Source organism: Daktulosphaira vitifoliae, unplaced genomic scaffold (genome assembly GCF_025091365.1).
Source record: "Daktulosphaira vitifoliae isolate Bord-2020 unplaced genomic scaffold, ASM2509136v1 Scaffold_29, whole genome shotgun sequence".
Classification (NCBI taxonomy): domain Eukaryota; kingdom Metazoa; phylum Arthropoda; class Insecta; order Hemiptera; family Phylloxeridae; genus Daktulosphaira; species Daktulosphaira vitifoliae.
The window spans coordinates 29105-43392 of NW_026099600.1; the positions used below are offsets into that span (position 1 = coordinate 29105).

The 14288-nt window shown below is 27.2% G+C and overlaps 1 protein-coding gene and 1 long non-coding RNA gene across 3 annotated transcripts in view; one reads left to right on the forward strand and one right to left on the reverse strand.

The window, feature by feature from the left end:
• Nucleotides 1–8516: 8516 nt before the first annotated feature.
• Nucleotides 8517–9335, forward strand: LOC126908883 (craniofacial development protein 2-like). The gene has a single exon (XM_050691204.1). It carries the CDS (start codon nucleotides 8517–8519, stop codon nucleotides 9333–9335), a length of 819 nt encoding a protein of 272 aa, XP_050547161.1.
• Nucleotides 9336–12063: 2728 nt separating this feature from the next.
• Nucleotides 12064–14288, reverse strand: part of LOC126908884 (uncharacterized) — a 16003-nt gene continuing 13778 nt past the window's right edge. The window contains exon 3 of one of the 2 annotated variants that reach the window (XR_007704867.1): nucleotides 12064–12336. This is a non-coding gene — a long non-coding RNA (uncharacterized LOC126908884). Of the gene's footprint in view, nucleotides 12351–14288 lie in introns of both variants that reach the window. The other variant, XR_007704868.1, reaches the window with a different exon arrangement.

Genomic DNA, 14288 nt, shown 5'->3' on the forward strand with positions numbered 1-14288 from the left:
CCTGAAAAAAATAAATTTTATATTACTAGCTACCGACCAATATCTCTCACCTGTACACTTTGCAAACTACTTGAAAAAATTGTAAACAGACGGCTAGTTTGGTACCTTGAAACGAACCATAAATTTATCAAACAACAATATGGCTTTCGACAAAAACATTCAACATTAGATGTTTTAGCTACTCTACACACAGACATATGCGAATCCATCAAAAAAAAAAACCATACCATCCTTGTGTCTCTTGACCTGGAAAAAGCGTATGATATGGTTTGGAAAAATAGAGTTATCGATATCCTATCTAGCTGGTCCATAGATGGCCATATGTTAATGTTCTTATATAACTTTCTTACCGACCGCACAACACAAGTTAAACTCGACAATGTACTTTCTGATCATACAAAAACAGAGAATGGACTACCCCAAGGATCGGTATTAAGTGTCACACTATTTTTAGTTGCCATCAATGACATTTTTAGCAACATACAGAAACCTGTTAAGTACTCGTTATTCGCTGATGATTGTAATATCTACTGTAGCGGAATCAACACCAAAACTACTGTAGACCTGTTACAAACTTCTATCAACTCACTATTACAATGGTCATCTAAAACTGGCTTTAAATTCTCACCATCAAAAACCCAATGCATAATTTTCAATAAAAAGAAAACTGATATGCTACACCGAATTCACATCAATAACATACCAATCGAATATAAAGAAAATACTCGTATACTTGGAATGATTTTTGACGCTAAATTTGCATGGAACAGTCATCTAAAAAAACTAAAAATAAGTTGCAATAGTCAAATGAAAATCATTAAAACACTATCTCATTTCAAATGGGGAGCTGACAAAAACAGTCTCCTCCTTATCTATAAAGCACTAATATTATCTAGAATAGAGTACGGCTCAATCATCTATAACTCAGCTCAATCTAACACAAAACAAATCCTCAATCCAATACATAACCAGGCAATTCGACTTGCTATAGGTGCTTACCGTACAAGCCCTATAGACAGTATCCTATGCATATCAGGAGAACCCCCACTACAGACCAGAAGAAATAAAAACATCTTAAAATACGTGACCAAAAAACTTGCCTTCCCATACCAAACACCATATCAACTATTCAAATATCCTGCCCAAATAAGAAAACACAAAGGACCAACATCAATTATGGACACTTATATTCGTANTATCAATTATAGACACTTATATTCGTATATGCAAGGAATACAACTGTGAGTTCAAAATTGAAACATCATTTCCTTTTTTAACAACTCCATTCTGGCAGTACCACCCCAAAATCCACACCCAACTATCCCATTTGAACAAAAACATTACTCCCCACTCCACAATTGTCTCAATTTTTAATGAAAATATAAAATCCGACTTTCACGACTATGAATTAATTTATACTGATGCCTCCAAAAATACAAATGGCACAGGATGCGCATTCATTTCAGGCAATATAAATAGACTTTACAAACTACCCTCAGATGCAAGCATTTTCACGGCTGAAATCTTTGCTATTAAAGAAGCAATTACCTACACTGAATCCTCCCTGATGAATAAAGTACTAATCATAAGTGACTCCTACAGTGCCCTGACTTCATTATCATCAAATAACCCGTCAAATGAACTATCCCTCCAAATATGCAACATCATTAATAACTCTGATAAAGTTTTTGAATTTATGTGGGTCCCATCACATATTGGAATCAATGGTAATGAAAAAGTTGACACATTGGCTAACCAAGCCATATCTTCTACTTTCTCATCAAAAATAATGTCACTACCATATAAAGATATTTTAAAAATAATCAACCGAATTTCCGTCCAACAGTGGCAAACCCAATGGGATGGTACTACCAATAACAAATTAAAAAACATTAAAAAAACTGTCCATAAATGGCGTTCGCCTATCAACCCAGCTCGCGTAGTAGATACCCTTATCACCAAAGTCAGAATAGGGCATACAAGACTCACACACTCACACATTTTCAACAAAGAGGAACAACCGTATTGCTCTACATGTGAAGTACCATTGACCATTGAACACTTAACACTCCACTGTCCCACATACAATGATGAACGGAGTATACTAGGCCACCCCAACAACATGGAGGAAGCTCTGGGCGAAGCAAACACGGATGCCATTTACAGATTCTATGAAACCGCAAGACTTGTAAATTTAATGTAAATTCATAACATTATTGTATAAAATTTAATGATAAATATGTGTATATAGTTTAAATCAATTGATTGTCAACTTATAACTTTAATTAATGTACAAATAATAATCATGAAAAAAAAAAAAAAAACTGTAGGCTAATGTCCATAAGTTGTCGAAGCCTTTTCATAATAAAAAAAAAAAAAAATAATTTTGTTAGTAAAAAACAAAATGATTTTTAATATATATTTAATACAAAATTTACATTAATCTATCTTAAAAGTAATCCTTATAAAGTAAATCTTATTAATAATATATACTCTAGTGTTACTATTAAATTAAAGACTACACAATTGTAAAACTAAAATAATATCTAATTTAATTTTAGAAATTTAAAATAAAATGAAAAAAAAAAATATGTATATATATATAAATATAATCTTATGATAACTTATGGTAAATACTTACGATTAATTGTGGTATTAAGAAAAAATCCTTATAAAGTAAATCTTATAAATAATTTATACTCAAGTTTTACTATTAAATTAAGGACTACACAATTGTTAAACTAAAATAATATCTAATTTAATTTTAGAAATTTAAAATAAAATGAAAAAAAAAAATATGTATATATATATAAATATAATCTTATGATAACTTATGGTAAATACTTACGATTAATTGTGTTATTAAGAAAAAATCCTTATAAAGTAAATCTTATAAATAATTTATACTCAAGTTTTACTATTAAATTAAGGACTACACAATTGTTAAACTAAAATAATATCTACTTTAATTTTAGAAATTTAAAATAAAATGAAAAAAAAAAATATGTATATATATATAAATATAATCTTATGATAACTTATGGTAAATACTTACGATTAATTGTGTTATTAAGAAAAAATCCTTATAAAGTAAATCTTATAAATAATTTATACTCAAGTTTTACTATTAAATTAAGGACTACACAATTGTTAAACTAAAATAATATCTACTTTAATTTTAGAAATTTAAAATAAAATGAAAAAAAAAAATATGTATATATATATAAATATAATCTTATGATAACTTATGGTAAATACTTACGATTAATTGTGGTATTAAGAAAAAATCCTTATAAAGTAAATCTTATAAATAATTTATACTCAAGTTTTACTATTAAATTAAGGACTACACAATTGTTAAACTAAAATGATATCTACTTTAATTTTAGAAATTTAAAATAAAATGAAAAAAAAAAATATGTATATATATATAAATATAATCTTATGATAACTTATGGTAAATATTTACGATTAATTGTGTTATTAAGAAAAAATCCTTATAAAGTAAATCTTATAAATAATTTATACTCAAGTTTTACTATTAAATTAAGGACTACACAATTGTTAAACTAAAATAATATCTACTTTAATTTTAGAAATTTAAAATAAAATGAAAAAAAAAAATATGTATATATATATAAATATAATCTTATGATAACTTATGGTAAATACTTACGATTAATTGTGGTATTAAGAAAAAATCCTTATAAAGTAAATCTTATAAATAATTTATACTCAAGTTTTACTATTAAATTAAGGACTACACAATTGTTAAACTAAAATGATATCTACTTTAATTTTAGAAATTTAAAATAAAATGAAAAAAAAAAATATGTATATATATATAAATATAATCTTATGATAACTTATGGTAAATATTTACGATTAATTGTGTTATTAAGAAAAAATCCTTATAAAGTAAATCTTATAAATAATTTATACTCAAGTTTTACTATTAAATTAAGGACTACACAATTGTTAAACTAAAATAATATCTACTTTAATTTTAGAAATTTAAAATAAAATGAAAAAAAAAAATATGTATATATATATAAATATAATCTTATGATAACTTATGGTAAATACTTACGATTAATTGTGGTATTAAGAAAAAATCCTTATAAAGTAAATCTTATAAATAATTTATACTCAAGTTTTACTATTAAATTAAGGACTACACAATTGTTAAACTAAAATGATATCTACTTTAATTTTAGAAATTTAAAATAAAATGAAAAAAAAAAATATGTATATATATATAAATATAATCTTATGATAACTTATGGTAAATATTTACGATTAATTGTGTTATTAAGAAAAAATCCTTATAAAGTAAATCTTATAAATAATTTATACTCAAGTTTTACTATTAAATTAAGGACTACACAATTGTTAAACTAAAATAATATCTAATTTAATTTTAGAAATTTAAAATAAAATAAAATATATATATATATATTAATATAATCATATGTTAACTTATGTTATAAACTTATGAATAATTGTGTTAGTAAAAAAAAATTGTTTTATAATATATATATAGAAAGTAAGTAATAATTCATTTAAATTAATCAATCTTAAAAGTAATGCATAAAAAGTAAATCTTATTAATAATTTATTCTCTAGTGTTAGTATTAAAATAAATACTACGCATTTGTTTAACTAAAATATTATCTAATTTATATACAGAAATTAAAAATAAAATAAAAAATATATATATAAATATAATCTTATGATAACATATATTATAGACTTAAGAATAAACTTGTTAGTAAAAAAAAAATGATTTTTAATATATATTTAATACAAAATTTACATTAATCTATCTTAAAAGTAATACTTATAAAGTAAATCTTATTAATAATATATACTCAAGTGTTACTATTAAATTAAAGACTCCACAATTGTAAAACTAAAATAATATCTAATTTAATTTTAGAAATTTAAAAAAAAAATTAAAAAAAAAATATGTATTATGTATAAATATAATCTTATGATAACTTATGGTAAATACTTACGAATAATTGTGTTAGTCAGAAAAAATCCTTATAAAGTAAATCTTATTAATAATTTATTCTCTAGTGTTAGTATTAAAATAAAGACTACACATTTGTTTAACTAAAATATTATCTAATTTATATACAGAAATTAAAAATAAAATAAAATATATATATATATAACTATAATCTTATGATAACTTATATTATAGACTTAAGAATAATCTTGTTAGTAAAAAAAAAATGATTTTTAATATATATTTAATACAAAATTTACATTAATCTATCTTAAAAGTAATACTTATAAAGTAAATCTTATTAATAATATATACTCAAGTGTTACTATTAAATTAAAGACTCCACAATTGTAAAACTAAAATAATATCTAATTTAATTTTAGAAATTAAAAAAAAAAATTTAAAAAAAAATATGTATTATGTATAAATATAATCTTATGATAACTTATGGTAAATACTTACGAATAATTGTGTTAGTCAGAAAAAATCCTTATAAAGTAAATCTTATTAATAATTTATTCTCTAGTGTTAGTATTAAAATAAAGACTACACATTTGTTTAACTAAAATATTATCTAATTTATATACAGAAATTAAAAATAAAATAAAATATATATATATATAACTATATTCTTATGATAACTTATATTATAGACTTAAGAATAATCTTGTTAGTAAAAAAAAAATGATTTTTAATATATATTTAATACAAAATTTAAATTAATCTATCTTAAAAGTAATCCTTATAAAGTAAATCTTATTAATAATATATACTCTAGTGTTACTATTAAATTAAAGACTACACAATTGTAAAACTAAAATGATATCTACTTTAATTTTAGAAATTTAAAATAAAATGAAAAAAAAAAATATGTATATATATATAAATATAATCTTATGATAACTTATGGTAAATATTTACGATTAATTGTGTTATTAAGAAAAAATCCTTATAAAGTAAATCTTATAAATAATTTATACTCAAGTTTTACTATTAAATTAAGGACTACACAATTGTTAAACTAAAATAATATCTAATTTAATTTTAGAAATTTAAAATAAAATAAAATATATATATATATATTAATATAATCATATGTTAACTTATGTTATAAACTTATGAATAATTGTGTTAGTAAAAAAAAATTGTTTTATAATATATATAGAAAGTAATAATTCATTTAAATTAATCAATCTTAAAAGTAATGCATAAAAAGTAAATCTTATTAATAATTTATTCTCTAGTGTTAGTATTAAAATAAAGACTACACATTTGTTTAACTAAAATATTATCTAATTTATATACAGAAATTAAAAATAAAATAAAATATATATATATAAATGTAATCTTATGATTACTTATATTATAGAATTAAGAATAATCTTGTTAGTAAAAAAAAAATGATTTTTAATATATTTTTAATACAAAATTTACAATAATCTATCTTAAAAGTAATACTTATAAAGTAAATCTTATTAATAATATATTCTCTAGTGTTACTATTAAATTAAAGACTACACAATTGTAAAACTAAAATAATATCTAATTTAATTTTAGAAATTTAAAATAAAATAAAATATATATATATATAAATATAATCTTATGTTAACTTATGTTATAAACTTATGAATAATTGTGTTAGTAAAAAAAAATTGTTTTATAATATATATTTAAAGTAAGTAATAATTCATTTAAATTAATCAATCGTAAAAGTAATGCATAAAAAGTAAATCTTATACATAATCTAATATCATAGTATTAATATCAAATTAATTATTAAAGTATTTTTAACTATTAAACTAGTTTAATGTCTTAATCATCTTTTGCTGTAACAGTAGTTTTATGTATAAAAATTTATATACATCTTACAACATTATTTATGATATATACTTTTTAAACAATTTATTTTATATAATGATAAAGGTAAATTTTCTAGTACCAATGTTTTAAAAATCTCTAATACTCTAAATTTCTACACAGATTATAGAAATAATAATGACTGAATCATAAGTCATTAACGCACAAACATAGATAATTGTATATTTACAAAAGTGCTTTCAAGTCTTGGTAATAATAATTAATACTCTATTGTGTTAATTGATATGGTTCATGAAAATATTTTAATGATCAAATTATTGATGTAAAGAAGGATTTATTGAATACACTTACCTTTTGTTTCTTGTATGATACAACTTGTTAATGATGCGTAAGTCAACAAACCAGTGTTTTAAAAAACATTTTCAAACTCAGATTTTCGCTGAACAATTTTTTGATGTTTCGGGTTCACGAGCAATATAATATTTCTTTGTCTTTAACAAGGCAATATCTATCAAAATATTTTCTCAAATTCTTATTAATTAATCACGAAAAAAAATTTACAACTAAAACTTTTATAGCTTTTTAATTGCAAATAAGATTTTTAAGAAAATATTATTTATAATACTTTTAAAACAACCAACCTTTTCATATATTAACATACTATACTGCAGTAACTATGAAAACGTAACATACTTTATTGTTTGACTATAGAAGAATATTTAGCCAATATTATAATTATATTAAAAAATATGTTATAATGTAGAATTTTTATTCTCCTTTAAAAACAACTATACAAACGATCACTTAATAATTTGTTAAATAAAATTTATTCCATTCATAAAGTTTCCTTTAGTTGAATTTCAATATTTTATGATATTCACTTATCTTAACTTTAGACAATTCTAAATTTTACACTGAAGGTGATGATCACATAAGGTACAAAACATATATTAATCATATCAAATACACATTTTTATAACTGCAAAAAAAAAGAAGATACACCTGGAAAGCTTTCTGCGATACATAAAATGTTACAATTAGAATTTAAGAATTGTTCTCTAAATGTGAAAAAAATTACTATAAAATTTATTTTAATCTTAAGTATATTATGTAATATTAAAGCCTATATAATAATAATGTTAGGAAAATCAAGAAAGATGCATTATTAAAAAGATTAAATTTCTAAAAATATATTAATTATTTATTCTTTAAATGTTAATATTAAATTAAGGACTACACATTTGTTAAACTAAATTATTATATAATTTATATACAGAAATTTAAAAAAAAATAAAGTATAGATATAAATATAATCTTATGATAACTTATGGTATATACTTATGACGCCCCTCAAGGTGGTACTAAGCATTTAGTACTAANTGACGCCCCTCAAGGGGGTACTAAGCATTTAGTACTAAGGGTTTAGCGAACCTGGGGCCCTGAGCTACCCTCTCCATGGGTATAATGGAGTTGGCGATAGGCTAACAACCTATCCTGTAAAAATCCCTAGTTCAGGAATCAAATATAAATTTGCTTTGGAATTGTGGATCAAAGGACTGTAGACTGGAAATCGGCATTACGTTTTGGAACATGGAATGTACGCACTTTATTTAAACCTGGAGTAGTAGGAACAATAGTTAGAAAGATAGAAAGATACAAGTTAGGAGTAGTGGCACTACAGGAAATGAAGTGGCAAGATACGGGCTCAATACTAATAAGTAATACAACGTTATTTTTTGGTGCTTGTGACGGAAGAAGACAAGCTGGAAGTGGATTCGCGGTTAATAACAAGCTACTAGCAGCGGTAAAAAGTTTTAAAGTTATAAACCCTAGATTAACGATGTTCACACTGGATACAAAATGGTTTGAAGTAGTCTTCGTAAATGGGAATGCTCCCACAGAGGACAAGGATAAAAATGAAAAAGATGATTTCTACTCGTGGTTAGACAATATACTGTGTGAGATACCAAGAGGCTGTGTACAAATCATATTAGGAGATTTTAACGCAAAAATCGGACGTGAAGAATGTTTTAAGCCGATAATAGGAGGGCATAGTCTACACCATTTATCGAATGATAATGGGTGCAGACTTATAGACTTGGCAACGGGAAGAAATCTAAGGGTTAAAAGTACCATGTTCGCACATAAGAAGATACACAAAGGTACGTGGAGGTCACCAGATGGACGACATATAAACCAAATAGACCATGTGCTTATAAATGAAAGATTTAATAACAGTATTTTAGATGTAAGAACCGTACGTGGAGCTGATAGCGACTCAGATCACTTTCTTGTGGCAGGTAGACTACGAGTGAAATTAAAAAGAAGACAAGAAATAAAGAGAGGAGGAGCTACGGGACGGTTTGACATCACAAACCTTAACAATCCAGCGGTAGTTAAGAATTTTCAAAAAGGTATAGAGGAAAAGTTAAGAATAATAATTGCAAGTGGGTCAGATAGAGAAGTGGAACCGATCGATTATCGTTTGTGGGTGGGTCGGTGATAGTGTTGTACTATAGCACTACGACACTGAATTTTATATTGAAATGAAATAACTACACGATAGTAATCGTATAATCTTTATGATTGCGAAGGTCAGAAATAATAATACAGACGGTTTTATGGGGCCTGGTTGTTATACAGGGTGTTCAGTAAGTCAGGAAACGGGTTTCTATTGTTCTTATTGTTACAAACGATGAGTACAATAGAAACCCGTTTCCTGACTTACTGAACACCCTGTATGTAACGATCGCGTGGTATGATAACCTTACCTGCCTAGCGGTTTTATCGATACAATTAAACGGTTGTGTTCGCGGCGTTGTGCTACTCAAGGTCGTCAGTGCGCGTGTATGTATAGATACCTAATCGCGAAAAATCTACCTGTACCGTGTTTAAAAATACACATAATTTACTATTCGCGGGATAGAGAGAATATCTGTAAGACCGGGCGGGAATTTCACTGTCACAAGTGAACTAAAAGTTAAAAACATCCGTAGTATGGGAAAGGTGAGGAAAATTTCGTTCTTTAAAAAAAAATTACGTAACTAGTATAAAATGTCAGCAGTATTTTCTACAGATCGAACAGCTCTGTAACATTGCGCTACCTATCACGCGCGAAGATTGGACCCGGATGTGGAAGTCGACAACTCTAAAACGAAATCCAAGACATTTATGAGCAAGAGAAAAGACGTCGCCCAGACAATTTCATCCATAAGGGACGTACCATTCCCCTCCCCACTCCACTCGCCCATCTATTATATTCTATCGGCCAATTTCACAGTCGTGCCAATGGCACAATCTATGACGTTACGCAACCAAAGCGTTCCGCAACTCTCGATCCCTGGTGGTCACTTGACACAACAATACAGAACAATTGAGCGTTAACGCTATTCCGCACTCAGAATCTTTACACACTGAAGGAGTTTCCTCCTCCTAGTGAGTTTAAAGATAAAGCGATTGTTGTAACAGCTGTGAAAGACGATGGCACTTTACGCTCAGTAAGAAGCCTGACTAATGAACCCACCTCTGCTAATGGATATTTACGTTTTGTTAATGACGAACTGTTCCTCGATGGTTCCGACTTCAACCAATGCAATCTTCGCATTGTTGACTCTTTAGAGCGACGCTCTATATTACAGTCGTATGTTGGTTCATACGTACTAGATTCTGACACTTAAATTCTTCATGTCTGTATTTATTTTTATGTTTTGACTCAGTATTACAAGAAAGACAAACACAGTTCTGTGTTTGCTTTGTTGTTTCTATGTTATTATTTTATTATTTCATTTTATTTTGTTTACTTAATTACTTTTATGGTTAACACCATGAACACCCTTAGTGGATATTATGTCATCTCCCTTTTATTTTCTTATTTTGTGAATATATGTTTTACGATTAAGCTAATCGTAATTATCTGAAACTATAATCACAATGAGATTTTCTTAACTCAACTCTTTGTCGTTACAATAGATAAAATCTATTCAGCTCAAGAAAAGATGATACTTTGATAACGCATTCCATACAACATTTTCTCTTCATTTATTGATACTTTTATTTATTTTGTAAAAATCAACACATGAAAAATGCTGATTGTTAATATCCATTAATAATCTTTTAATGCCACTTGTAAAAGCCTATCATAGCCAGAAAACTATCATAGCCAGTAGTCCGACCGCTTCCAGCTCGATCAAACATCCTCTTTCATATTCACCTCGATTGATTGTGAAGATTAATATTTATTTCAGTATTCAAATTTATTCAACTTTAATTACCTTCATATAGTGACTTTAAAATCACAGACGAAACCTTAGATAAGTTATTTAAATATTTATGAAATAATCATTCTTGAGCTCGCTTCAAATATTATATGCTAAAATATATAGTTAGTTTTTTATTATATTCTTTTACGCAAATGTTTCAGCAGATCACGACTATTCGTAAGTTTAATTCAGATCTGTTATTAATGAAACCTCTTATCTACACCCCGTCAGAGATAGTTTAATTTCTTTAATAGTAACTCAATCACAAAGGGTTTGATATATTATACTCAATGATATTTGTCGGCGAAACAACAGAGACTACTCACCTAAACATATTCATTATTAAATCAACTATCTACCTAAATTTATTCTTTATTTGAGTTACTATAAATATTTTTCCTGTATAAGGTGACAATAATTGTGGTCTGGTATATGTGTTTGAATAGCCTGCCAAAATTGTGAAACAAAAAAAAAATAATTTAAAATGTGAATATTGAACGGGAAATAAGCAATTGAATGTACTCTATCATGTAAATGACGGAACACGCTGGATACCTTGTACTCTTAAAAGAACCAAAATGGCAACTTCTAAAATTGCCAAAAAATTATTCGAACCACAAATTACATATCTTTAGATACAATCAGGGATGATATAGTGAAACACACAAATAAAAATAAGATACAAAAACAAACTGTTAATACTATTTACAACAATAAAGATCACTTCTATAATTCAGAAGATACGAATATAAAAATATCTCCGCGTTCATCGGTTGACCAACATGATATATTAACCTCTTTAATAAAAAAATATGTATATTTATTTACTTCAAATATACCTGATTTACATCCAGCCAATGTACAGCCGTGTGAAATTAGAATAAAACCTGTTTATAGTATTTATAGCCAGGTTGGTGTTTCTAAGAAAGGGTGACAAGCTCGAGGGTTTCCCCTCATCATCCCGACTTTTTTGTATGTTAGACTATCTGAGGAAGATCCACGAGAGGCACTTGGTCACTCGGCTCGAACTCAATCTGGCCGCCGGAGCGGCAATGTGTCTGGACATCCGAAACGCGTCCAACTCAGTGTGATGGCCACACATCCTCGGAAAGCTAGACGCATTTCGGGTGACTCCGTACATCAGCCGGATGATCCAGTTATACCTTAGGGACCGCGTCATTACTTACGAGAACGTCACGGGAACATCGCGTATGAAGCGGCGGCTGCGGAAAACCCCACAAACAGCTGAAAGGCAAGTTCTATATGCAATATATTGTATAATCAAAAAATGATCACCGACAATACCATTATTTATTTATTTAGTTTACGGGATATATCCCTTTTTTTACAAGCTATGTTTACATATTTAATTTTAACTAAATTGAGAGAAAGATACAAAACAAACAAAAAATACATAAAAACAAATAACAAAAGACAAATCAAAAATGTTTACAACTAATAAAACGAAATACGAAAAAGATATTACAAAACTCAATACAAATATTATTATAATATAAAATTAGGATCCGCATTAGAACTTCTAAGTAACCGGCGAAGGGGTTCATTCATTAGGTAGTTCGTGAGGGCATGCGTGACTTGGAAAGGCGCATTCGACCTGGTATTAATTTGCGGAACCCTAAAAGGGATCAGAGATAATAGCGCAGAACATCCTATCTTCCCATCAAGCAAACCTCCGAGAAACCTAGAGCCCGCAATAAAACGCCTCGATGGCAGTGTGGAAAGGCCTAAGTTATTTGTCACGGGGCTATAATCAAGGGGTGGATATGGTAAACCCAGCGCCCGCCCAGCAAAACATAGAAATTTATTTTGAACCCTTTCTAACTGGCGACAGTTGTCTGCTGTGTGGGGGTCCCATACCACACTTCCATACTCTAATATAGGGCGGACCAGTGCACAAAACAAAAGTTTTAATGTCTTTTCAAGCTTGAACTCTCTGGTTAATTTAATAAGAACACCAAGCATTTTGAAGGCTTTACAGCAGATATATTGGATGTGAGCACTGGGGTCAAGATTGTGGCTGAATTTGAATCCAAGGTCCATAATATTGTTAGATGCGCGAGGGATTTCTTCACTACCAAGGCGATATGGGAAAGTAATCGGAGAGTGATTCCTAGAAAATGTAAAAGCTTTGCATTTGGATAGATTAAGTGTTAAACCCAACTTAGTTACCCAGTCAACAAATTTATCAAGACCTGCTTGGAGCCTTATACAGTCACTAGGAGATTGAATTTGCATAAATATTTTCATATCGTCCGCAAAACAGAGAACACGAGAGTGTTTTAGAGTTAGCTGTATACTATTAACAAATATAGAAAATAGTAAAGGAGATAAGTGCCCCCCTTGAGGTCAGGCACGTAGCTATGGGTGGGCCTGGCCCCCCTTAGAATTAATGTGGCCCAGGGCTGGCCCCCCCCAAATTTAAAATTCAATTATTTTTACAAATTATCAAAAACGTGCTAGGCCTTATATACATTGAAATTATTATTAATTTTTGATTACTATTGAGTAATACAGTTATTATTATGGCTGTATTTTCATTTTTATATTCATAGAAAATGTTATTTGAAAAAGAATATTACATTCTAGACGTAATAATAAATGGAATAGCAGTTACTCCGAACGTGGTTGTAGGTAAATTTTTTTTAACTCTGGTCCAACAAATGATAACAAACTACCAAGTATGTGCACTGATTAAAATCTAGTTAATTACAAAATTTGATAGAGTAATACTCTTTGGAAATTTCTTTGATAAATGTTATCTTTCATCTGTTTCTTGTTTTATAATTTAGTACTAATAATAAGTAATTTATTTCTTTGTGTAAATTTGTTATTTTCATGCTTTTAAAAATATGACTGAAAAAAGGCAGGAATTATTTTCAATTTTTAACGTTTCAAAAAAACAGAAAGTTACAAACGAATTGGATTTAAACATAGTAAGTCCATAAAATAATAATGTAAATACTACTAATGTAATTTAACTTCTTTTACCTTCTATACAGTGATTGAAATCTAGTAAGACTCTTATTTTCTCAGAAACTATTGAAAAATTAAAATTTTTGTAAAAAGAAAAATTATTAAGTTTATAAAACTCTACAATAATAATAAGTTAAATACATTTTAGCTTCGATGCGAAGCTGAGAAGGTATTAGTTTTACTATGATGTGTTTTTTTTTTTT